Raw genomic sequence first — 23,413 nt, 5'->3', positions numbered from 1 at the left:
GAGTACTGGCCTAGAGCATATTGGAGATTCTCTGCTTTGTGACTCAAAATACTTCCACTCTGCCCTCACACTCGCACAACCTGGCTTAGCTTTCCAAAAGCTAAAGTGGGAGTGGGAAAGATTGAGGATGGCAGCCAGCACTGCCCCTGGAAAAGATTGTTGGGGCTGAGTGAGGCAACCAGAGGCAGCACATGGACATGCCAATCTGTTGTCTGAGGCAACCTCGTTGGTACACCTCACTAGCGGGCCACCTCCACTGCCTTCTTGAACCAGTGAGTAGGGTAACCACACAAAGATTACTGCTGTCCAAAGGAGAATACAAATGGAGAGAATAAACTTATCACAATGAGTCCAACATGCTTTTTACTGACTGTGCATGTGTTCTACTTTTAAAAGGCAACTTCTAGCACCGTAAAGATACATTATTGTGAGGAAAGCACTGTTTAGGTAAACTTAATCAACCTATAATTTATCTTAGAAATCATTTGATGCACACCCAAGGAAGGAAAGCCAGGTGAGACAGCTGGCTTGGGTGGGAGATGGAGTATGGGTGTCGATTCGTTTAGACTCCACACTTCGCCTTTATCACGCACACACATATCAGCATCTGCAGGATGTCGACATTGAACCCTATGTAAGCAAAATGTTAGGTAAGTCACTGATCTTAAATGCAACAAGCGGTGGTAATCTTTTACAGATAAGAATTACAGATGGGAATAGTTTAAATGAATTGCTTCATAACTTTTGTGTGTAGGTAGGGATTCTCAAACATTCTTATAATAAACTTCCTTTAGTCAGTATTAGCTTTTTGAGCCTTGCTAGCAAAGGCCAATGTTATACAGGTGGACTTCGATATTTGCATGGGTTCTGTTTCGTGGCTGTACTGCGGATATGGAAACCGCAAATATCAGATCATTGATTCCTAAGGGGTTAGGTTCCCGGTTGGCTGAACATAAATCAGCTGATTTTCATGGGGGGGGGGGGCGTCTCCTTACCTGTCTCTGCTGCTCCCCCGGCCCCAAGTTGCACTGTGCCCTTCAACTGGCCGAAAATCGCGTTTTATTTTTTGTTTTCAACAGGAGCCATTTTGTGGCTCTGATTCCTAAAATGGCAGCTCAAAATTACCTCCACAGTCATTTCTGGCCACCCGTAGATACGTGACATGTTCTCCCCACCCCACGTATGTTGAGGTCAGGTGTCATTTTCCCAACTGCAGATACAGGAAACTGCAGATAATGAATCTGTGAGTAAGGAAGTCCACCTGTGTCTAGCTTTGCACAGTTTTTTCTTGTATTCAGTTCTCTCTTCAATTCAGGAGGAAGCTGAAAGGAAAGGAGCGGGCGGGGCCCACAGAAAGCAGTAAGGTTTTTGAGGGAGGGGTAGTAGAGAGGGCATTGACCCGAGACCCAGTACAAAGAGAGTAAATATCTTTTCTTAGCTTTTTGAGATGAGGAAATATTCTAATTTGGAGAATAAACAAGCAGGAAATTTAGATACCTTGTTTGAATGGGCACTATCTCATTTTACTGTAATCCTAACTTCTTACTAGATCCTAGGGATTTGAAGGAGTTGGCCCTCCCCAACCTCCAAAGATATAATTGGCAGAATCATGAGATCTTAAACTCTGGTTTTCAGATGTTGAGTGGGGGAAAACATCCTATTTTCAAAATGGCAGCTTAATTTAACAAGTGCAAACATCTTTTTGTTTATGAGATGTGAGAGATGGTTTCTAAAGAAACACACATTTACTTCAGTGTCTAACAAATGCTGCTGTGTTTGTTTCAGGTACCGGAAAACTGGGATTTTCATTTGTGAGAATTACAGCTCTTATGGTATCCTGTAACCGTTTGTGGGTTGGAACAGGAAATGGTGTCATCATTTCCATACCATTAACAGAAAGTAAGTACAGCAGGAACAAACTAGTTAAATGATAATTTTATCTATTTTGTAGAAAGTATGAAACTATGGAAGACAAACCAGGCCAGTGTCTAGTGTTCTCTGGCAAGTGTAAAACCTAAACATGGCCAAATTTAGAGTCCTCAGCTATTTTTCTGGCTGGCAGCAACCATATATTAAGACCAAGGCAACCTAGTCAAGACTTGATGGTATTCCTGTAGATACAGAAAGTCAAACAGATGAGGTGCAAGAATGTAGAACTGCAGGGTAGCTTATGAGAGATTCAAGAACTTGCAGCTTGACCTTGTACATGTTTACTTGGCAAGTAAGTGCCACTATGTTCAGTGGGACCTACTCCTAGGCAAGTGTGCAGCCTTATTCAGCCTGTTATGGACCTATGAGGAGTAAGTCTGCATTTAAAATTCTAGGAACTAGATCTTTTGACTCTTAAGCTCTTGCAGAATCCTTTTATGTGGTTAATAGTGCTGGCTCACATAAATAATCACAAATAGATATGCATGAAACTGAACTAGTTAAGCAATGATGCGACTACTATACTAGTAAGAATAATGGCCTTCTTCAGCGAAGACATGATTATTTGTGAGAGCAAGACCCGTTACAAAGACATCACTTTATCAAAGTTCCTGAACATTGGCTTCTTTCATATGTTAATATACAATATAGTATTGTGGTAGGAACAGTGTATGATTGCTGAACAGCTTATTGTTTAAAAACCTGTTTGGGTTGAAGCATGCACAGATTGGACTTGAAATACTGGTTACATGTAGTGGCCAAAGTTCTTAAGGACACGAGCCACAATATATTGCTGCCATTTTCCTTGCCCTTCCAAAGGTCACTCCACACTTCCTAATGTAGTTCTCCTTTTCTTTCTAACCTCTTGCCACCTCAGCTTTTTCCTCCCTATAATCCCTTCCGCCCACCACCACACTATCAGTTTTTTGTCTTCAGCGGTCCCCAGCCATACTGCTGCTTCTTTCTTCCCTCTCCACCTGGTCTGAACTTACTGATAGTCCCTGTAGATAACTACTTTTTTTCTCTGGCTACCAGTGTCCCTGAATGCGGCCTGAAAAACAGGTGAAAAGAGGCAAGACTACAGGTGGACCTCGTTATCCATGTGGGTTCCATTCTCTGCTAGAACCACAGATGACACCTGAAGTCATTGGAAATGGGGGTGGGATTATGTTTCTGGAAGACACACCAAAAAAAGCAAAAAAATCCCCTAAAAGGCAGAAGTAAGAGAAAGGAAGTAATATGCCATTTGTCTAGCAGTGCGCCCCCCATCCCACCGCAATTCGGCCAACTTCCTGCATAAAATCGCAGGGATTTTTTTTTTTTTTTTACAAAAGCTTATTTCAGCAAAATGGTGGCCGGAAATTAGTTTGGAGGTCATTTCCGGCTACCTAGTAACTGTGGATCCGTGGATTTGAACCCTTTTGTAAACCATGCATGCCAAGGTCAGGTCTCCATTGCCCGGCCGTGGATGTCAGGACTGCAGGAAATGAGGCCCACCTGTATCTGTTCCTAGCACATAAGTGCCGGGGCACTAATTCTCTCTGTGAAGTTTTTCTTGAGCTGCCTAAAATGCATGTGTGGTTAGGAAACCTGCTTTATAAAGTGCTATGCTGTTTTTAATATCCAGCCCACTTCATTCAATAAATCTTGGCCCAAAACTCTCTGCTGTTCTTGAATGGCAATTGGCTTAATCACATTAACCATCTATAAATGTCCTGTCTTGCAGCTGAGATAAGAAATAACTTTCGAGTAGCTCTTTCAATATTGGCGTCATAGTGGGGATAATACTGTGGTATATCATTGGCTAGTATAAATTCCTGAAATACATTAACTTGCTAAAGATGAATGGTTTTATTTTTTAATTGTTTTGAAGACCACTTGCATTGTTTTTCATGCTGTGCCATTGCATTGTTCATCCATTAAATGTCTGGTTTTGCGTTGCAGTATGTGTATTCAGTAAATCACTACAGGTTTTTAAATAGTGAAAATGCTTCTGAAAAATAGCTGCAGTCAATTTAAGTAAACCTCCTTTCATGAGATTATCTAACATTTAGAGAGAGAGAAATTGCACAGACACATTTCAATAAGATAGAAAAGAGAAATTGGATGCTTGTACTTGCAGCAAGCATCCTGCAGAAATGGATAGAACTTAAAGTTTGCTGAGCTGGGCAGAGATCTCATTCTCTTCTCTCTCTTCCCCACCTCCCTACACGCCCTGGTGGTTGTTAGCAATGGATGCCCACAACTTCAAAGAGGAGATATTTGCATACCCCAGTGGAAGGTATTCTAATGTCCTATGGTAACTTGTGTAACATCATCCTTATCACTTAGAAAGCATCAGTAGCACTGTGAACTGCACAGGACTAGGTAAGTATGGGGTAGTGGTATTGAGAGACAGAAGCCTTGGACAAAAGCCACTTGCTTACCCAAGTCACCATCAGTTGCTGGAGTGCAACTTCACACAAGAGAATATTCTGGTCCTGTCTTGTCAGTACAGAAACTAACATGGAAGGGTAGTGCCCATTTGCTAGGATTGATTACTCCCCACCCCACAAGAGGACAAAATGCATAAATATGTCCTCCCAACTTTGATAGGGTCCCTTTTTAAAGAAACGAGAGAAAGGGGAAATGTAGTTTGCTGGTACTTTACAATAGTAAGTGCTGCTATTTTCTTTGGCCATTTAAGTTAAAACCTTTTCAGAAGAAAGACATTATTCATTAGCTTCATTTGATTGTTTACTCTGTAGTTAGGCGCTAATTTATGCAGCTCTTTCTTATTGAATACCAATATCGAATACCAGAACACAAGTGGTGGGTTCTCATTAATCCTTCTCCTCTGCTGTCACACCTATCAATTTTCCCCTTTCCTCCTTTCTTACTTTAGCTGTAATCCTCCACCAGGGACGTTTACTGGGGCTGAGGGGTAAGTGCTTTTCCCAAACCAACAAACAAAAAAGATCTGTATCCTCAGGCTTCTCTAATAGCCACTTTGAGGCTGTTTCCCACTTCTCTAAAAATTTACCACCCCCTGTATGTTCCTAAACCTTTTTTCCACTTGCAGTTACCTGCATTGCAGCAGTTTGTTTGCTAAATGACCACCAGTCTTGCTCAGCATTTTAATACCTTCATCTTTTGTTGCAGTTGAACTTTTCATGCCAGCTGCTTATTTTTCTTCCAGTGTCATTTGTGATACCATAACCTTATAACCATCATTAATCTGCATCGTTTTTCTCTTGTTACAAAATCACATTTCTTTCCTTTCTTTGATATTGTTTGAAATGGAGATGGTTTTGTGTGTCTAGCATATACGATTGCAAGAAGCACTATGCTGATCTGCAGGTTTTAAAATCACTTTGTGGAGGTTAAATGAAGTACTCGGGATATGGCTCCTCAGAACCCACAATTGCCTCTTGCTCGCTCTCTCCAGCTTTCGCAGATCCAAGAGCCATAGTGCTAAGCAAGACTTCCTTTCCATAACAGTCACTGGGCTGCACAACTTTGGCCCTTCAGCTGTTGCTGAACTGCAGTTCCCATCATCCCCAGCCACAGTGGCCAATTGCCGGGGATGATAACTGTAGTCTAGCGACAGCTAGAGGGCTGAAATTGTGCAGTGCTGGTCATGTAGGCTGACTTTTAGGCTGACTAGCTTTATTGTGGCTTAAGCTTTTGTGGACTAGGGTATTTGTCCATGAAAGCCTATGTCACAGTACATTTGCTAGTCTTAAGGGACCACAACATTTTATTTATTTATTCAATTTATTCATTTATTTTATTTATTCAGTTTATTATTTTGTGTTGTGTGTTTGTGTGTTACAACAGACTGACATATCTACTCCCCTCAGAAGTATTTTTGAAACTTCATGTAAACCCATTAGATCTTGTATACTTGTGCATTCTCCTTGATAAACTCAGTGTCTTCAGTATGAAAAAGGCTGTCCCTTGTGAATGTAGACTTTTAAAAAAAGACAGTTATGCTAGACTAGCAAGCGCCTCCATTTTTTTGTCTTGAGGTACTTCAGATAACGAAGCATGCTGTCTCTTATTCCTTTCCAGCTCTGTCTTGAATTGGCATATTGTTGCCCCCTTCTGTTTAATTTATTTGAATTGGCTTTAGCTTCTAGATGGTCCCCTAAGATTTCTTAATGAACCATCAACTTTGCAACCAGCAGTTTCGAGAGGGAAATGTTTTCTTCTTCTCTCTGTAGCTAACAAAGCAGCAGCAGGTTCTGGCAACCGTCCAGGCAGTGTAATACGTGTCTATGGTGATGAAAACAGTGACAAAGTGACGCCTGGGACGTTCATACCTTACTGTTCAATGGCACATGCACAGCTTTGTTTCCATGGGCATCGTGACGCTGTCAAATTCTTTGTTGCAGTACCTGGTAAGCTTTGCATGTTATCTTCCCTGCCCCTGACCCCGTTGCGTCAGCATTTCAGTTGGGCAAGATCGTGTGTCCAAGTTTTAAAGGAAGAAGTGGGAAAAAGAAGAAGAGCTATTCTGCTGCATAGTTTGGATGTATTTATGGAATCCCTAAAGGGTTCTTCATGATGGATTTTAGGTAAAACAGACAAAGTGGACTATACATAGAGCAGAGACTGCAAAGTGTGTTAAAGGAGGGATCATGGAAACACCTGCCATCACACTGATAGTGTTCACCTCTTCAGACAAACGCTGTAAGCATGAATGATCTGCCAGGATAGGTGAATGAGTGACATGCTGGGCAGGACTTCCGTCATGCTTTTGGAGACTATACACAACTACAGCCTCCTACTTTATAATATGCAAATAGAGCGAAAGTCTTTACAGATTCTGGAATCCCTCACAATAGTGCTCTTCTTTTCCTTCCGCTGAGTAGGTTTTTTTGTGTGGGGGAGGCACAATGTTGGAACATGAAGTCAGGACCAAGGCCTATCTGTTCAGTGTCCTGTTTCCCACAGTGGCCCACCAGATGCCTCTGGGAGCTCAGCACATAGTTTGAAACCACCTTCCTTGAGGAAGAGACACAAGTCAGAGGCATTTGCAACTAGAAGAACTTGTGAATGGGAACAGGAGGAGTTTTATGTGGGTGTTCGTGAGAGGAGAAGTGAGTCTGTGGGGCTGATATTTTTTCTTTGGAGAAGTTATGTGTGACGGTGTGACTCCTACCTCAAAGGAGTGGTGTGCTCCTAAATTTGAATCATAGCAATCTCTCTATTGAGGGTAGATCCCTAGGAAAGCATAGAATAACCCCCGGTCTGTCACAAGCTGTATGGGATTGTGCCGTTTCTGGCTGACTGTTGGTTTCAGTTCCTGATTCTACCTGAGGAGAGTGAATGGAGCTTGTGGCAGAGGTGAGTCACTGGGCAGCTTAGGGGTGGAGCCACACACCACCTCCCACCTGTAAAGCTTTCAAAGGAACTTCCCAATGGAGTCGCTCCTCATTTATGTTTACATTTCTGAACTGCCCTTCAGAAATAGTGGTCAAGGGTGGTGTACAGCAAATCAGACCACAAGAACAATAAAAATCGCTTTAAACAATCAATAATTAGATGCTGTAATCAAACACAAATCAGAAAGGACCAGAATTAAGAGCAGAGTGGAGTTGTATGTTTCCTGGCCAAACAGAACAGTCTTTAGGTGTTCTGGGAGACTAGAAGAGAGAGCACTATTCATATATCTTCTGGGAGCGTGTTACATATTTTGGAGACAATTTCAAAGAATACCTTATCTTGTGTTCACAACAATCTCGCTGCAACAGGTGTGGACATGTGGAGCAAGGCCCTCCCAACAGGTTTTGTCAGGTGGGTAGATTCAGTTGGAAGATGATTGTCCATCAAATAACCAGGGCCCAAACTCTTTAAGGCTTTAAAGGAAATAACCAGCACCTTGAATTGCACTTGGAAACAGATCAGCAGCCAACATAGGTCCTTCAGGACAGATGTAATATGTGCACAGTGAGCGGTCCCAGTCAATAATCATTAATCTGATTGCACTGTCTGTTGTTGCTGAATACTCTTCAAGGGCAGCCTCATATAGTGTGTTGCAGTAATCTAATTAGGACGTGACAAGGTCATGTCCAGATCTGCCATCACAAGGAATGGCCATAGTTGGCACAATAACCCTCTGACCTTCCAAGGGAACCCCCATACTGTGTACCTGCTGCTTCAGAGGGAGCTGAATAGGTTGTAATCCCTGTCCATCAGCTGTCCTACTGACCACCAGCACTTCTGCTTTATTTAAGTCTCAGCTTGCTAGCCCTACACTCAACTACTCAGAGCCATCAACCATCCATTCAGGATATCAATAGACTCCCCTAGACAGGTCTAGCAGAATCAACAGGGACATACTCCACAAGGGTTGATCATTTGCTAGGGTGGCCACATCAATTACAGTCCCAAACCCAGGGTGGACCAGATCTAAATAGTATGTCTCATCCAGGATCTTTGCAGCTAAGATATCCTTGGCCAGGAAGGGAGATTATAAACCAGCCTATAGTTGCATAAACAGATGGATTGAAGGAGGGCTTCTTCAACAGAGGTTTCAAACTGCCTGCCTAAGAAGATCTGGTAACTTATCCTCCCTCCATGAGGCATTAATTGTAGTCTGAAACCAATTGGCCACCCCGCACCCCCACCCCACCCCCGGGCAGTTTTATCTGCCAGGCTGGGCAAGGGTCATGGGGCATGTAAAGACCCCTCACATTTCCAAGGATCTTGTCCACTTCCTCAACCTGAACAAGCGAAAAAGAATCCAAAATAGGACTAGACAGTCCTTCCCAACAACACCTGCATTGCCTCTCCCAACTTGGCAATTTAGACTAAATTTCTATCTGGAACTTCAAACTGATTGCTATTTAGCATCAACTCTGTTCCTCAAAACATAAGCTCTGTGGGCAGGCCTTTTGTCATCGACCAAACTGGACACTGGACAAGGCACAGGTGGGAGGAGAGATTGTGGGTTGGCAAATGTGGAGACAGAACCAATAATAAGAGTTGGGTAGCAGGAAGAAGTGAGAAGAGTTGTTGGTGGGGTGAGGATGAGAGTCTGGTTAGAGAAGAATGTCTGCTTTAAGAGTAAAGGGGGGTGGAAGCTGATGTTCAAAGCCTGTGCAGACTTTTGAGGACAGGAATTACATGAAAACTGCAACAGTCGAGTCTAACAGGGTTGTTGTGAGGAGAAACTCAAGTATGTAGTATACCGCTCTGGGCTCCTTGAAGGAAGAGCGGGATATAAATGTAGTAGTAGTAGTAGTAATAATAATCCCCCCCAGTGAGGCACTACCTTAGCCCCCAGTGAGGAACTACCTTGGCGTGGTTGTGGGGCTTGCGTGCTCTGAGGAAGGTGAGAGCTATGCCAGAGGTCCAACCATACTGGACAGATCTCACCAGAGGAGCCAGACAAAGAGTGCCTCTCCCATCAACAATATTGTGAGATGTAACTTTAATAAATCTATACCGGATCGGTCGTTGCCCGGGTCAACAAGGACCGCGCCAGGTGCTGGAGTCCCTGGACATCTGGTGGCAAGTGGGCAACAGGACTCAGGATCTTCAGTTGAGCAGCCAGGGCTGGAGACTGCAGGGTTACTGGAAGAAACGTTGCTTAACCGGAAAAAATATATGAAAAATGCCAACAAGGAAATAATGATCTGCTATTACAAGTCTAGTTCAACTAGAAGAGGTTATTTAAAAAGAATGTACCAAATTTGGAAAGAAAAGCGTCCAGAAACAGAAATAACAGAACAAAGGCTAGCAGACCAGAGAAGATTCATAATAAGAAATAAAGTATTCACAGGAGTTGAGCTGGAAGAATTGCAAAGAGCAACACAGGCTCAAGATATGGAAGAAGAATTACCACCAACTGAAGAAGTTGCTCAGGCGCAGGTGGAGGAGGTGTTGGAAATAGAGGATGCCATTGTTGCTGAACTGTTTCAAAATCAAAACCAGGCAACCTCCCCTTTGCCTTCACTTCAAAAACCCAAATGCCGTTTAACAGAAAAGCAACAAGAACTAAAGCAAAAAAATAACTGAGCACATGAACCAAACAACCACCAGGGTTCGACTTCCAGCTCTAAAAGCAGTTGCCAGAAAACAACTTGCTCAGGCATTAAAAGATGTAAATGCTACACTTGCAGAAATAACAACCAATAATTTGCAAGAAACAAACCAACTAATGTACAGTGCAGCAACAATAACAACACAAGAGCTTGGATATAAGATCAGTGGACCTGTAAAAAAAGAAAGTAGTACATCACCTAAATGGAAGATTAGATTATAAAATAAAATTGCCAGGCTTAGATTGGATGCTAGTAAATTGAAAGATATGAAAGACAAGAAGCTGAAGAATGAAAACACCACACAGTATCTGATCCAAAAAAACCCCATCTAGATTCAAGGAAAATTAGAGAAGTCCCGGAAATAATAAAGCAGCAAATAACAGCAGTGTCAAAGAAGATTAGCAGATACGAAGCTAGAATTACACAACACAGGCAGAATCTCCAACTCCAGTCAAATCAGAGACGTTTCTACCACAGCATAGAAGGAGAAACTGCAAGAAACGTAGAAACACCAAATAAAGAAGAAACCGTGCACTTTTGGGGAAACTATGGGACAATCCAATAGATTATAATAAAAAAGCAGGTTGGATGAAAGAGGTCGAAAAATATAACCAACAAATGCAAGATCTAATAATAACACCAGAATTAATAAGTGAAAGAGCAAAGAAAATTAAAAATTGGAATGCACGGCTTTTGGCTTAAACACCTAACAAGCCTCCATAAACAACTTTCAAAACAGTTCAATCACATTTTGCAAGGAGGTGATATTGAACAATGGCTAACAACTGGGAAAACTCATCTTATCGTGAAAGACCCAGCAAAAGGTGCAGTACCAAGTAATTATAGACCGATAACCTGCCTGCCAACCATGTTCAAATTATTAACTGGAATAATAGCAGATGAAGTGATGCAACACTTATTAACTAATAAGCAGCTTCCAGTTGAACAGAAAGGAAATTGCCTGAACACCAGAGGCACAAAAGACCAGCTGCTGACTGAGAAAATGATTTTAGAAAATTGCAAGAGAAGAAAAATAAATCTAAGTGTTGCATGGATTGACTACAAGAAGGCCTTCGACTCATTGCCTCACACATGGATACTAAAATGTTTAGAAACAACTGGTGTCAGCAAAAACATTCAGATATTTATTAAAAAAGCAATGAGCATGTGGAGTACACAGTTAACAATCAATGGTGAGACACTTGGACAGGTTAGCATTAGAAGAGGCATTTTCCAAGGGGACTCACTATCCCCTCTGTTGTTTGTAATCGCCATGACCCCACTTTCAAAAATACTAAACAGAACAGGCCTCTGATACCAAACAAAAATAAACTATCTGTTGTACATGGATGATCTGAAGTTGTATGGAAAGTCCCAGTCAGAAATCGAATCACTGCTAAACACTGTCTGTATATTCAGTAGCGATATAGCAATGGAGTTTGGACTAGACAAGTGTGCTGCATTAATAATGAACAGAGGAAAAATAAGAAAAACAGAAGGAATAGAACTGCCCAATGGAAGCAACATCAAGAACCTGGAAGAGAAAAAGACATTACAAATACTTGGGCATTCTCCAGGCTGATAACATTGCACACACTGAAGTTAAAAGAAAAATTGGAAGTGAATACATCAGGAGAGTTAGAAAAATCCTCAAGTCCAAACTCAATGGCGGGAACACCATACAAGCCATAAACACCTGGGCTATACCTGTTATCAGATACACTGCAGGAATAATAGACTGGACTCAGGCAGAGCTAGAGACACTAGACTGTAAGACCAGGAAAATAATGACCATCAATCATGCTCTGCACCCCCGCAGTGATGTCGATAGGCTCTACCTCCCTCGTAGCTCCGGTGGAAGAGGAATGCTGCAAGTCCATCAAACAGCAGAGGAGGAGAAAAGAGGCCTTGAAGAATATATCAAGGACAGTGAAGAAGATGCACTTCAAATGGTCAATAATGAGAAACTATTCAACACCAATGAAACAAAGCAGGCCTACAAGAAAGAACAAGTCAAGAACCGAGCAGAAAAATGGAGAAATAAGCCCCTGCATGGTCAATATTTGCACAATATAAGTGGAAAATCAGACATCACCAAGACCTGGCAATGGCTTAAGAATGGCAACTTGAAGAAAGAAACAGAGGGTTTAATACTGGCTGCACAAGAACAGGCACTAAGAACAAATGCAATAAGAGCAAAAGTCGAAAAATCAACAACAAACAGCAGGTGCTGCCTTTGTAAAGAAGCAGATGAAACAGTGGACCACCTAATCAGCTGTTGTAAAAAGATCACACAGACTGACTACATACAAAGGCATGACAAGGTAGCAGGGGATGGTACACTGGAACATCTGCAAAAAATACAAGCTACCTGTAGCCAAAAATGGGTGGGACCATAAAATTGAAAAAGTTGAAGAAAATGAAGATGTAAAAATATTATGGGACTTCCGACTACAAACAGACAAGCATCTGCCACACAAAACACCAGATATAACTGTAGTTGAGAAGAAAGAAAAACAAGTTAAAATAATCGACATAGCAATACCAGGGGATAGCTGAATAGAAGAAAAAGAAATAGAAAAAATCACCAAATACAAAGATCTACAAATTGAAATTGAAAGGCTGTGGCAGAAGAAGACCAAAATAATCCCAGTGGTAATTGGTGCTCTAGGTGCAATTCCAAAACAACTTGAAGAGCACCTCAACACCATCAGGGCCACAGGAATCACCATCAGCCAATTACAAAAAGTAACTTTATTGGGAACAGCCTATATTCTGCGATGATATCTATAATATCAGCAACAACACTGATAATAAAATCCAGCCAACCCAGGTCCATGGGAAGGATTCGATGTGTGTATAAAACAAACCAGTCAATAACACCTGTCTGACTGTGTAAACAACAACAACAACAACAACGGTATTCTGAATCAGTGGAGAGGCCAGCAAAGGAAGGATTACCAAAATCTAGACAAGAAATGGCTAGAGCCCTGGCAAGATATTCAATTTAATTTATCTTGTATGTGAGAACCAAGAGTTGTCTGTTCATTCAACAGAAGGCTCAGAGACGGCTGAACTGAGTGAATGACCTCTTGCTGGTGCAAAAGGCTGTGGAGCACTGATGCAGCTGAGGGGACTGAATTTCATACCCTCCTAAAACTTCTTTTGAATCCCCGCCATTTAGTACTATCTCCAACTACTGGGTTAATGTATGAGAAGGGAAAACCCGGGCCTGCTTCAGATACCACCATAGCCCTGTGGTTTCTCCTGTGTTGCTAAAGTCATGGATAAAACCTAGTTTGGACAGTTTGTCCTGTTCCATAACAGAAGTGCTATCAGTATTCTTAGTGTCATGGGATTACCACAGCTATGGCAACTTCTATACTGGGTTTTGTCTAAATTGATCCTTAGTTTTTCTACCTGCCAAATTATTGCTCTGGCTGGTTTCAGTGAAAGTTACCAGTATTATGGTAACTTTCACTGTAGCTGAATAACTTGAATCATGACTTTCTTTTCACACCTTGTGGGAGATGGTATTAATTTAGCAAAGCTGGTTAGAAACTAAGATTGTAATGCACCTCTAGCTGTGAAGCAAGACTCAGTGGCTGACATGTTGTGCAGCATAATGCAGGCGGTTCAGCACTGCCTGTGCCACTGGGAGTGATTAAAGCATCATCAGTGGTGTGGAACAACCCTGTTCCCTACTACTGGAACAGAGGAGAGCTGGTCTTGTGGTAGCAAGCATGACTTGTCTCCTTAGTTAAGCAGGGTCTACCCTGGTTGCATATGAATGGGAGATTTGATGTGTGAGCACTGTAAGATATTCCCCTCGGGATGGAGCCACTCTGGGAAGAGCAGAAGGTTCCATGTTCCCTCCCTGGCTTCCCCAAGATAGGGCTCAGAGAGATATTCCTGCCTGCAACCTTGGAGAAGCCGCTGCCAGTCTGGGTAGACAATACTGAGCTAGATGGACCTATGGTCTGACTCAGTATATGGATGCTTCCTATGTTCCTATGTACTTAAAACTCGCAGTTGTGTGATACCAAATCTGTTAGAAAGAATGGACTTAACACTGCAGAATCTCAGTTGTGCAGTTTTAAGTAGTAGTGGAACAGGGCTGTTCCGTAGCACTGAAGGGATGTATGAGGCACTCACAATGGTCTGAACTGCCCACATTGTGCTGCACAACATGTCAACCATCAATTTTTTTTTTTGCCACTTTAAATGCAACATGAAGCTTGGTTTCTGTCGCTAGTTTGCAAGCTTCTAGTTAGAGGGAAATCTTGTGTTCTTAAACTGCTTCAATAGAATATTATGCCATTGATTCTCTTTGCTGATATCTAGGCCAAGTTATTTATCCTCAGACGGGAAGCGGCCCAGAACTGTTAGGTGATAGAGCTACACTTTCTGCACAAGAACCAAACAGCCAGGCTCCCTTAAAATCGATGTTGGTGATAAGTGGAGGAGAAGGGTACATTGACTTCAGGATGGGTAAGAACTTGGAACTTCCCAAATGGTCCTCTTTGAGTAGTTCTGTCAAATGCTACAAGAAATGGTTAATCCTTCCTTACTGTATCCATTGAATTGAAAGTAGATTTTTAAGCATAGTTGGATTTTTGAGATTTTCCTAAATTCCATCTTCGTATGCTTAGTCTTAGCCAAGTATCCACCAGTGACTATTTAGCCAGGCTAAATCAGCCAAATATAGTTAGCAAGTGGGTTGGCTTTCCTCTTCCATCCTCCAGCTATATCTCAGATTGCATCCAGTTTTCTTTGTCCTATGAAATGAATGGGAATAATTTTGGGAACTGAGCCAATCCCATCCAATATCCTGTTCCATTTTCTGCTTAACTCGGCATAGGTTTGTTTCCCATTGTGCTAGAATGTGGCAGGGAAAGAAAGCAGAATCTGACTTTCTTTATAAATATGATACACAATTTTCTCTTCTGCCTCACTCAGGTAGTCCCTGACTTTCCAGTTAATACCACATTTTTAATGTATTGTGCATGTAGAATAATTAATGAATGAAACTTTATTACAGTCAGCACCTTGCAATTAAAAATCAAAACAGAAGAACTGGGTGATAGACATATACATGCAGAAGTCTCAATTGTTAATTAATCAACTAACTCCCATCTCAGCTTACATGCTGCAGCGCAAATCTTGCCACCCCAGCTGTGATTGGTGCATTGAGGAAAGTCTGCCAAAAGGAAAGAAACCTAATACTCAACCAGTATGCCTGGCATATCCTTTGAAAGTGGTTCAATCATAACAGTGCAAATATCTCTGTAAAATAAACAATATAAAGGGACATGTGTAATAGACTCAATATTACCCAAGCCACATGGACATAACCAGTTCCTGAGGAGTATTCTCTTAAATCTGCCTTCCAAAAGGGCAGACAGCAAGACATTGAACCGCCCCAGTGGAAAAGCTCTCCTCTGATTTAAAGTAGTCAGGTTTGTGAGGTGCATGGCTGGCTGGGGGTAGTCCGAGAGGTCACCTGTAATGCTGCTAAAAGCAGTGACACTTAAAATCGGATTGCTTCTCCATATCCACTATGCATTGTTTAATGGTCCCTTTAGCAACAACATATCCCAATGGAGGTAGAGACTGTGGTGAAAGTTCATATCTACCCAATTTGTCATAAAGGCCCTTGCAGCAATCGAAGTGGAACTCATCTTAAAATAACAGGGGACAAGGCCTTGATGGCAAACACGCAGTTTAAGCCAGTAACTAAATGTGTGAAGCCACCCTTGGGCCTCAACTCTGGTTTAAACCACCTCTAAACATAGAATGACATTTGAGACACACTTAGACACCTGGAATATTGCACGAAGGAATCTAGATTGAACCACTACCATGGTTTGTAATTACAAATGGAACAGATCAGAACCCCATCTAACAATTGTGCCAATACTCTGGCTTGGTATACCTTGATACCGTGTTTCCCCCAAAATAAGACAGTGTCTTATATTAATTTTAGCCCCCCAAAATGCACTAGGGCAATTAGCGGTACATCAGAAATTACTGCTAGGTCTTACTTTCGGGGAAACAGGGTAGCTGCTGGGATAAAATGCACCCCCCCCCCTGAACCATTTTTAATACAGTAGATGCACTCCTTGGTGCATTTGTGACTATTCACATTGTGCGCCCCATGCACCATTAGCTCGAAAAACGATACCCAGGTACTTATAAGTATACTCCTGACCTGCTCAGTCCTACTCCCATTAATTTGCCATTAATGTTCCTTCAGTCTTTTGGCAAATACCATAACCTTAGAGGGGTTTTGTTTGTGTGTATTTATAACTAAAGACTCCTAATCACAAAGCAGTGTCTTTACAGCGCTCTCTCCTCATGGCGACTAATGTCCTTGATAGTGTGGCCACATCGTCGGCATAAAGTAGGATAGAAATGAGTCTGCCTGCTAGCATAGGAGGGCAGAAATCGGGATTGCCAAGAGAAAGAATTTAAAAGATTGATCGAAAAATTACACAGAAAAGGAGCAAGAGTATGTCCTTGCTTGAGCCCTTTCCATATAGATATAAATTCAGACAGAGGGTGTCTGCTATTACACTTCACTCTCAACGTGGTGTTGTCATATAACATACAAATTAGCAGAAGTAATTGTAGGTTTATGGAGGTGTTGGCCAATTTGTTCCACAGTCACGACCTGAGGATGGAATAAAAATCGGCTTTAAAAATGATACAGTACATGCTGTATATAGGGGGAAAGAGGCTTTGCTTGAATACTTTTCAGTTAGATGCAAGTCCAAAGTGAATCATCCCAATTGGAATCTAGCCTTTTCATCCCCAAGAATAATTTTCTGCTCAATCCAATCTATAATCTTGTGGCAGAGATGTTTGGCATATATTTTACTAAGTATATGCAACAAGCTTAATGGGGGGTAATTTGATGGATCAGAACGCTGGCCTTTCTTTTAAATAGGGACAATAACAGCAGTACCCTATTCCTCCTGTATACAGGCTACCCGCTTGATAGAGGAAAAAAGATTAGCCAGGACAAGGGCCTACCAATCAATAATTTGCTTTTAATAACTCCACAAGAATTAGATCCACTCCTGGGGCCTTACACAGCTTTAGCTGTGGCACTAAACTAACAGTTTCTTGGATGGTGACAGGAGGCCAAACAGGGAGAGAGTCTAAATGGAAAGATAAGGGCATGTCACTGGTATGATCGGCCATATAGAGAGTCTGAAAGTGTATCACCCAGGTGTCCACCAAAGTATAGCACCCCAATTTAAAGAGATTCTCGTTAGAGCTGGCTGACACTTGTAGAATAACATTTTTGCACAGGAGGGGGTGCTTTTAACTAATCCCCTCCTCGGCAGCCACCTGTTTCTTCTGAAACTATGTCCTTGAGGGTCCCACAAACCTTAGGGACCTATTTTCAAGCAGGACAGATGGGCTACAGAGGGAAGGAGGAATTGGTGAAAATCGTCCCTCCCCATTGATGTGAAATGTTGTTCTCTGTGTGTGTGACATTAGTCTAGATGTTTGCTATTTTCATTTGTTCTGACCTTCCTCCAGCACTCTTAATGCAGATTACTGCCAAGAGACCCTGCAACAAGAAACCCCCTGAGCTGGAGGCAAACTTCTGTTGCTTTTTGAAAGCTCTCCTAGGTCTCTTCCTTTAGTAGTACTCTTGGAAGAAAAGAGGGTAGCAGAAGGCAACATGTTCTGACAGCACATGCTGTTACATAAATATATAAAGCATGCATTTTAGTATGTCTTATAAGTGTTGGTTGTATCCTGACTGCAAGAGAAGTGACTGCTATTTCTCCTTCATCTTTAATTTGTAATAGAACATTGCATACCTTCCTTGTAATATTTACATAAAAATATTTTATTTCCCAGGTGATGAAGTTGGTGAATCTGAACTCCTTGGAGAGGCACTGCAACTTGAGCCTTCTGTAGCCAAAGCTGAGAGGAGCCACCTGATAGTGTGGCAAGTTATGTGTGGCAGTGAATAGCCCACTCCCACTTGCCAGGAAAGTGGCTTGAGACTGCAAAGCTTTTGCATGTCTTTGGTTTTGGTTTTTATTTTTTTGAACCCATTTCACTACATACAGTTTGAGCATTTCTTTGCCACTTGACTTTATATCACAAACCTTGACAATACAGGAATTAGCTTGTGCTGTTTTACTGCATCAGTGCTATGTAACAAGAAATCTGTTTCTCTAGTCACATGCTGTGTGTTATCTCCCAAATGCAGCTTCCTGTACCCACCACTAGATTTTAGAAGAGTTAATTTTCTTTGACACTGTCACTTTCTCCCACAAAACGTGTTTAAATGTTAGAACATCTTCAGTTCATCTGCACATCACTTAAGTAAAACAGCAAAGTTACTTCCTGTGTAGTATCTCAAAAATATCAGATGAATTATACTCAAGTTACACTCTGTGTATTCTGTGAGGGCTAAAATAAGCTGCAAGTTCATTTCCTTTTCATTTCTAAATTCTACCAGTCTTGTTACCTTGGTGTATTTGATTTCCGTTGTTCATATCAAGATCCCTGAGATTAAGAAGAGATTATATAGGAATACATTGATAATCAAAGTTTTTAATTGCTAATAGCACTAAAGATTAGAAGAAGTACTGCCCTTAATAATGAGAATTGTGATATTTTGTGGGAAGAATCCTTTCCCACTCCATACTTGAGATTACTTGGGAACATCTTGATTAATCTCAAAGGACATTCTTAGACAGGATGATTTTCAAACTCCTTGTTAGGAGTGTGCATAGACTGTTGGATGTGTTTCAGTCTGAATTCAGTTGGAATTCGGACTGAACCGCACCAAAGCAAACCTGTTTCATCGAACCCATTGGCTGGGCCAGTCAGCTCAATGAACCAGGTCAAAGCAGTTTGCAATCGAACTGCTTGAACCAGCCTGGTTCATGGTGGTCTGGTTCGCAAGCAAACCAGTTCTGCACATTCCTACTCCTTTGTATGCTCCTTGAGCACAAGTAAGGTTACATTTTGCACACCTTGGATCTTAGATCCCAGCTAGTCAAATTCCTGGCACTCTTTGTAGGAAGATTCAGTCAGGGAGATAACCAGCCTCTCACTGCTCAAGTGATTGCAGTGGGCGTGGGGAATCTGCCCTAAATAGCTATTAAAAGCTCAATATTTTTCTTAGCCCTTCCAACTAGTAAAATTATATATGGTATTTTTCTCCTGGAGACTGAATAAGTAGGATAATTGCAGATCATTTGGTTTGGTGTCATCATTAATGTTAACTGAATAATTCCCACATTATATGAAGTGTGGGAGTCTGTCCCTGAGGAAACTGAGAAATAACTTCACACAATTTGGTAAGCGCTGGAGAGAATGTCCCCCTTTTTTACAGATTACCCAGTTGATGGCAAAACTATGTTGAATGCTACATTGTTAATTCCTTCTATGTCATTCCCAACTTCAGTTCATTTCTTGGAAAGTATGAATTAAACATTAACATTCAGCTAGTACCCACCAAGAGATGGGGGCTATTCCCATTAGATGGGAGCAGATGATATTATGTGGCAGAACGGAGGAGTTTAAAACATGAACAAAAACAAAAATGGTCTTGAAAAACTGCCTAAACATTTTTATGCAATAGGAGCAGTTTGTGATCTGTCAAGGAAACATGTATTTATATATATATACATATATACATACATATTAATTTTTTAAAAATATGTTAAGCTGAGGTCTATTGTGTAAATATTTATTTAGGCAGCTTTTAAAAAAATGTGCATCTTACCTGAGAAAAATCAGTAAAACTCCATTCAGGTCTATCAGTTATAGATTTATATGTAAAAATACTTTTTACGCAACATATTTTGTACATAACTGATAAGTTCTGGTAAGTATGTATTTAGACCATGAAATGTGTGGTTAAGAATTATTGAATGTCTAATACCTTGGTAATTAGATTTTTTTTTGTTCCTCTAATATGCCAAATGCAACGAGTAATCAGTTTACTCTAAAAATATTCAACTTGACTGAACTGTTAAAAAAAATTAAGAATGAATCCCAAGCTAAAAGTTCTGTGAAGAATCGAGATAAAAATTTGACTGCTTTTGTTTTTTGAGAAAGCAAACTTCCTCTTTCTCTTGCTTTTCTCTCAATATCGGCTTGTTTAAAAACAAATTTGGTAAGGGTGTTGAGGAAAAATTAGTCAAAAGTTTCACTGCATGTGCCTAGTGCGGTGCACAGGATTGTTGCCAAGATATTTAGATTCTACACTGCCCTATCAGCTGTAGAGGCCGCTTGTAATGTTGGGTGTCCAAATGAAATGCTCACTACCTCTCCATAGTTGTGTGAGCCCATTATTCTGAGTCCTACCCCTTTTGTTGGCCCCTCCAAATTCCTAATGGTGTTTTGGCATGCCTTTTTGAAAAATCTCCTTCAGATTTTTCCTGAGGTGGTTGCATTGTCACATGCACGTTCTTGAAAATGGATCCAAGAGGGGTTTTTTTTAGCTGTGACTTAATTTAAAATGATTAATGAGCTATTGCTCTGAAGTGCTTCACTGCTCTCTGACAGATGCATCTGGTCAGCATGTTAATGACTTGCCAGGTGTATTGGGTAAACTGTGCCATTCTGTTCTCTTTGGATCAACTGCAGTTCACAGTGGAAGAGAGAAGAGTCCAGCAGCGGCTTCAGCACTATTGTCTGTGCAAGTGAGGGGTTGGCACATATTTTGCTGTCCTTATTAATTATTAAAGGTCCTTAAGAAATAGTAGGTTTAGAAGGTGGGTGTCATCACCATTCACTGAGACTTATACACTCCCTGTTCCAGAGCACTTTTAAGGGTAGGTGGCAAAACTTGCTAAACTTCATGCAACTGCCTGAAAAACCAATCCTAAGAATGTCTTCTGTATCACATCCTCATAGTTCTAAAATCAGGAGTAGGAATGAACCTCTTGATGATTAGCAGCTTTGTTAATAGTTCAAGAGCATTTCGAGCACAAAAATATGCAGCACATGATTTGTCTGGGTAAATGTGTCTTGCATGGTAAAAAGTCAATTTGAAATTTCTGTATCCTGCCATAATGTTCATTTATTGTAAGGTCTTCCTGCGTTGGATCAGTTAGAGCTGGCAGAGTGTAGACACTTTATCATAGGCTGCCTTAGTAACTAAGAAATGTTTTATAATCTTCTAATATGCTAACTGTTCTAAAGAACATGGTGTCTTGAAGATAATATGTAACTGAATATTTATTTCCATGTGAGTATTATGAAAGTTACCAAAGGATTGAAACTGACTTGGCACTCTTGCAATTGACCCTGTGCATATAGGAACTTGTAAAGATCCTAAATTTTAAAAATGACACAGAGTGAAAAACACACTGAATTGTGGATGCTTACTTTGTTTTCCTAACAGGGTTATGCTATATTGTAACAACCTATGTTGCACCTCAAAACGTTGTTCTATATACTAAACATTTTCCCTCCCCTCTAACAAACTTCATTGCTGCACATTTCTCAATCTTTTAAACATGTTTTAAAACATTTTATGGTCTTTAATTTTTTGAAAATGTTGTCTAGACACTTTACGCTGAATTTTACTTGGCTCTATAACCTTGAGATGGATACTGCAGCGTTAAACTTGCTGTCTGTTTAAAACTTGAGGCTTCTTTTCTGTGAGCCAGAAAGCTCATATAGCAGTGAAGTTATTTCAGTATTTATTATTGAATCCTTGGGGGTTCAGAATGTAACTTTGTACATGAAATATATATAAATATGTATATGAAACGCACACTTTGTTTTGGTGTCTTTCTTGTGGGTAAGCACACAGTGTAGTTATTAAGGGTTCATTCCGAAAGCTGAAATAAACTTTTTGCCAAAGCAATGCAGGGCTGACCGCAGCCTGATTTTATGCTGTGCTATGTATTCTTCAGTAACACAGATTTTTGTGGGATTAAATGGATACAAGTGTGTGTGTTCATCACAACTCCAAATGTAACTTGAATAAACTAGGGTAACTTCACTGCAGCAAACAATGATGTTTGGAAAGATGACGATACAAATGGCCACTGCCCTAACAGGTAACAGTAAGCCCCTGTTCGTTGTATATAAGGATCTGGTTCAAATGGTACCATCCTCGGTCTATTTGTACAGAAAGGGTGTGTGCCAAGAGTATGCCCATTGGGACATCCCTTCTTTAGCAAGTTAGTTGGAGCATGTGTTTAGGGGCTGTTGGACTAAACAGCCCCACTTGCAATCAAGGGGCATACTACAGGGAGCGCTTTTGGTGTGCCCCCCTTTCTGTTCACATGTGCTGAGGGCGGTATTATTTGAACTGGCCATTGTTGACGTATGTAAGGTTTGTACATTCACATTCAGAAGAAGAGATGTACAATGAAAGGATAATCTGAGACGTTATTTCATGAAGTTCTGTTCTTTGTATCTGTAACTGCCTCCTAGCAGTTACCCGCCCAACCCTTAGGAGAGATTTTTGATGGCTACACGGGGCTGCAGCGATTAGGGGAGATCCGTGCAAGTCCTGCCTCCCCCTTGCAGGAGTGGTGGTACTTCTGCTTAATGAGCTTTTAGGTAGAACTCACTCTAGCTGTCAGTACAGTGGCTGGCATTCTGACTAAATAGTTCAACAAACGTCCAAATTCAGTAGTCATTTAACACCTCCTGAAAAGTACTATTTAGTAACTTATTCTGGATGCCAGTCACTATTTATGTAAGCAAATATTTGTATCCTGAATCTCTGTCAAATACTCACAAGGTGATGATGAACCAACATTTATCAAATAGGTATACTAACATCGCAAAAAACCCCACCCAACTAAAACAGATTTGCAACCAGCAATAAACTCAAATACAATTAAATGGCAGAGTGAGTGAAAATGTCTTTATCTGCCATCTATGTGTAGTACAGCAGGTGCCTATTTGCTTGGAGTAGGGTTTCTATAGATGAGGGACCCTGACTGAAAAGGTGATGTTAATAGGCAGCATCATATGGAAGTAGGCAATTCTTCAATGTCGTGTTCTTTAGTGCAAGCACAGCTAAACTTGCTTCTCTGATCTGGGGAAAGATATCAATGAAAGGACTGCATCAAGGAGCCCTTTATGATTGTTAAGGGAGCTGAGGATTGCAGAATCTTCTGATGATTTGTGGTTGATAGCTAGTTGCTTCAGATGACATCTGGCACCACAATAAATACCATTGATCAATAGCTGGACTTACTATCTTATTTCAAAAACAATTTTTACAATACTTCTTAGTTCTAGGAAGGATTCTAGTATAGAAAGATCTGTACAGAATTACAGTCTTTTGCTGGTTCATTTCATGGAATGCATCAGAAAAATCTGGATATATTACAGCACACTTTTTTTAAAGCTTCTGGTAACAACCACACATTGAGACTGTGCACACAAGCAGTCAAACCCAGGATTAAGCCTGAGCCTGGTGTTGCCCTCGCAGATAGCCC

The 23,413-nt window shown here is 41.0% G+C and overlaps 1 protein-coding gene across 15 annotated transcripts in view; it reads left to right on the top strand.

Annotated features, from left to right (window-relative positions):
• Nucleotides 1-21,726, top strand: part of SPAG9 (sperm associated antigen 9) — a 144,196-nt gene extending 122,470 nt beyond the window's left edge. For 10 of the 15 annotated variants that reach the window (XM_053290956.1, XM_053290963.1, XM_053290958.1 and 7 more), the window contains 6 exons: nucleotides 479-650; nucleotides 1,786-1,899; nucleotides 4,814-4,852; nucleotides 6,135-6,311; nucleotides 14,307-14,453; nucleotides 17,841-21,726. In XM_053290956.1, the coding sequence (XP_053146931.1) occupies nucleotides 479-650; nucleotides 1,786-1,899; nucleotides 4,814-4,852; nucleotides 6,135-6,311; nucleotides 14,307-14,453; nucleotides 17,841-17,956 (765 nt within the window). In that variant the 3' untranslated portion in view covers nucleotides 17,957-21,726. The remainder of the gene's footprint in view (nucleotides 1-478; nucleotides 651-1,785; nucleotides 1,900-4,813; nucleotides 4,853-6,134; nucleotides 6,312-14,306; nucleotides 14,454-17,840) is intronic. The other 5 variants (XM_053290962.1, XM_053290965.1, XM_053290964.1 and 2 more) reach the window with 1 other exon arrangement.
• Nucleotides 21,727-23,413: the final 1,687 nt, after the last annotated feature.

The sequence above is a fragment of the Hemicordylus capensis genome, chromosome 2 (genome assembly GCF_027244095.1).
Source record: "Hemicordylus capensis ecotype Gifberg chromosome 2, rHemCap1.1.pri, whole genome shotgun sequence".
Taxonomy (NCBI): domain Eukaryota; kingdom Metazoa; phylum Chordata; class Lepidosauria; order Squamata; family Cordylidae; genus Hemicordylus; species Hemicordylus capensis.
This window is presented reverse-complemented; position numbering and strand designations above follow the sequence as displayed.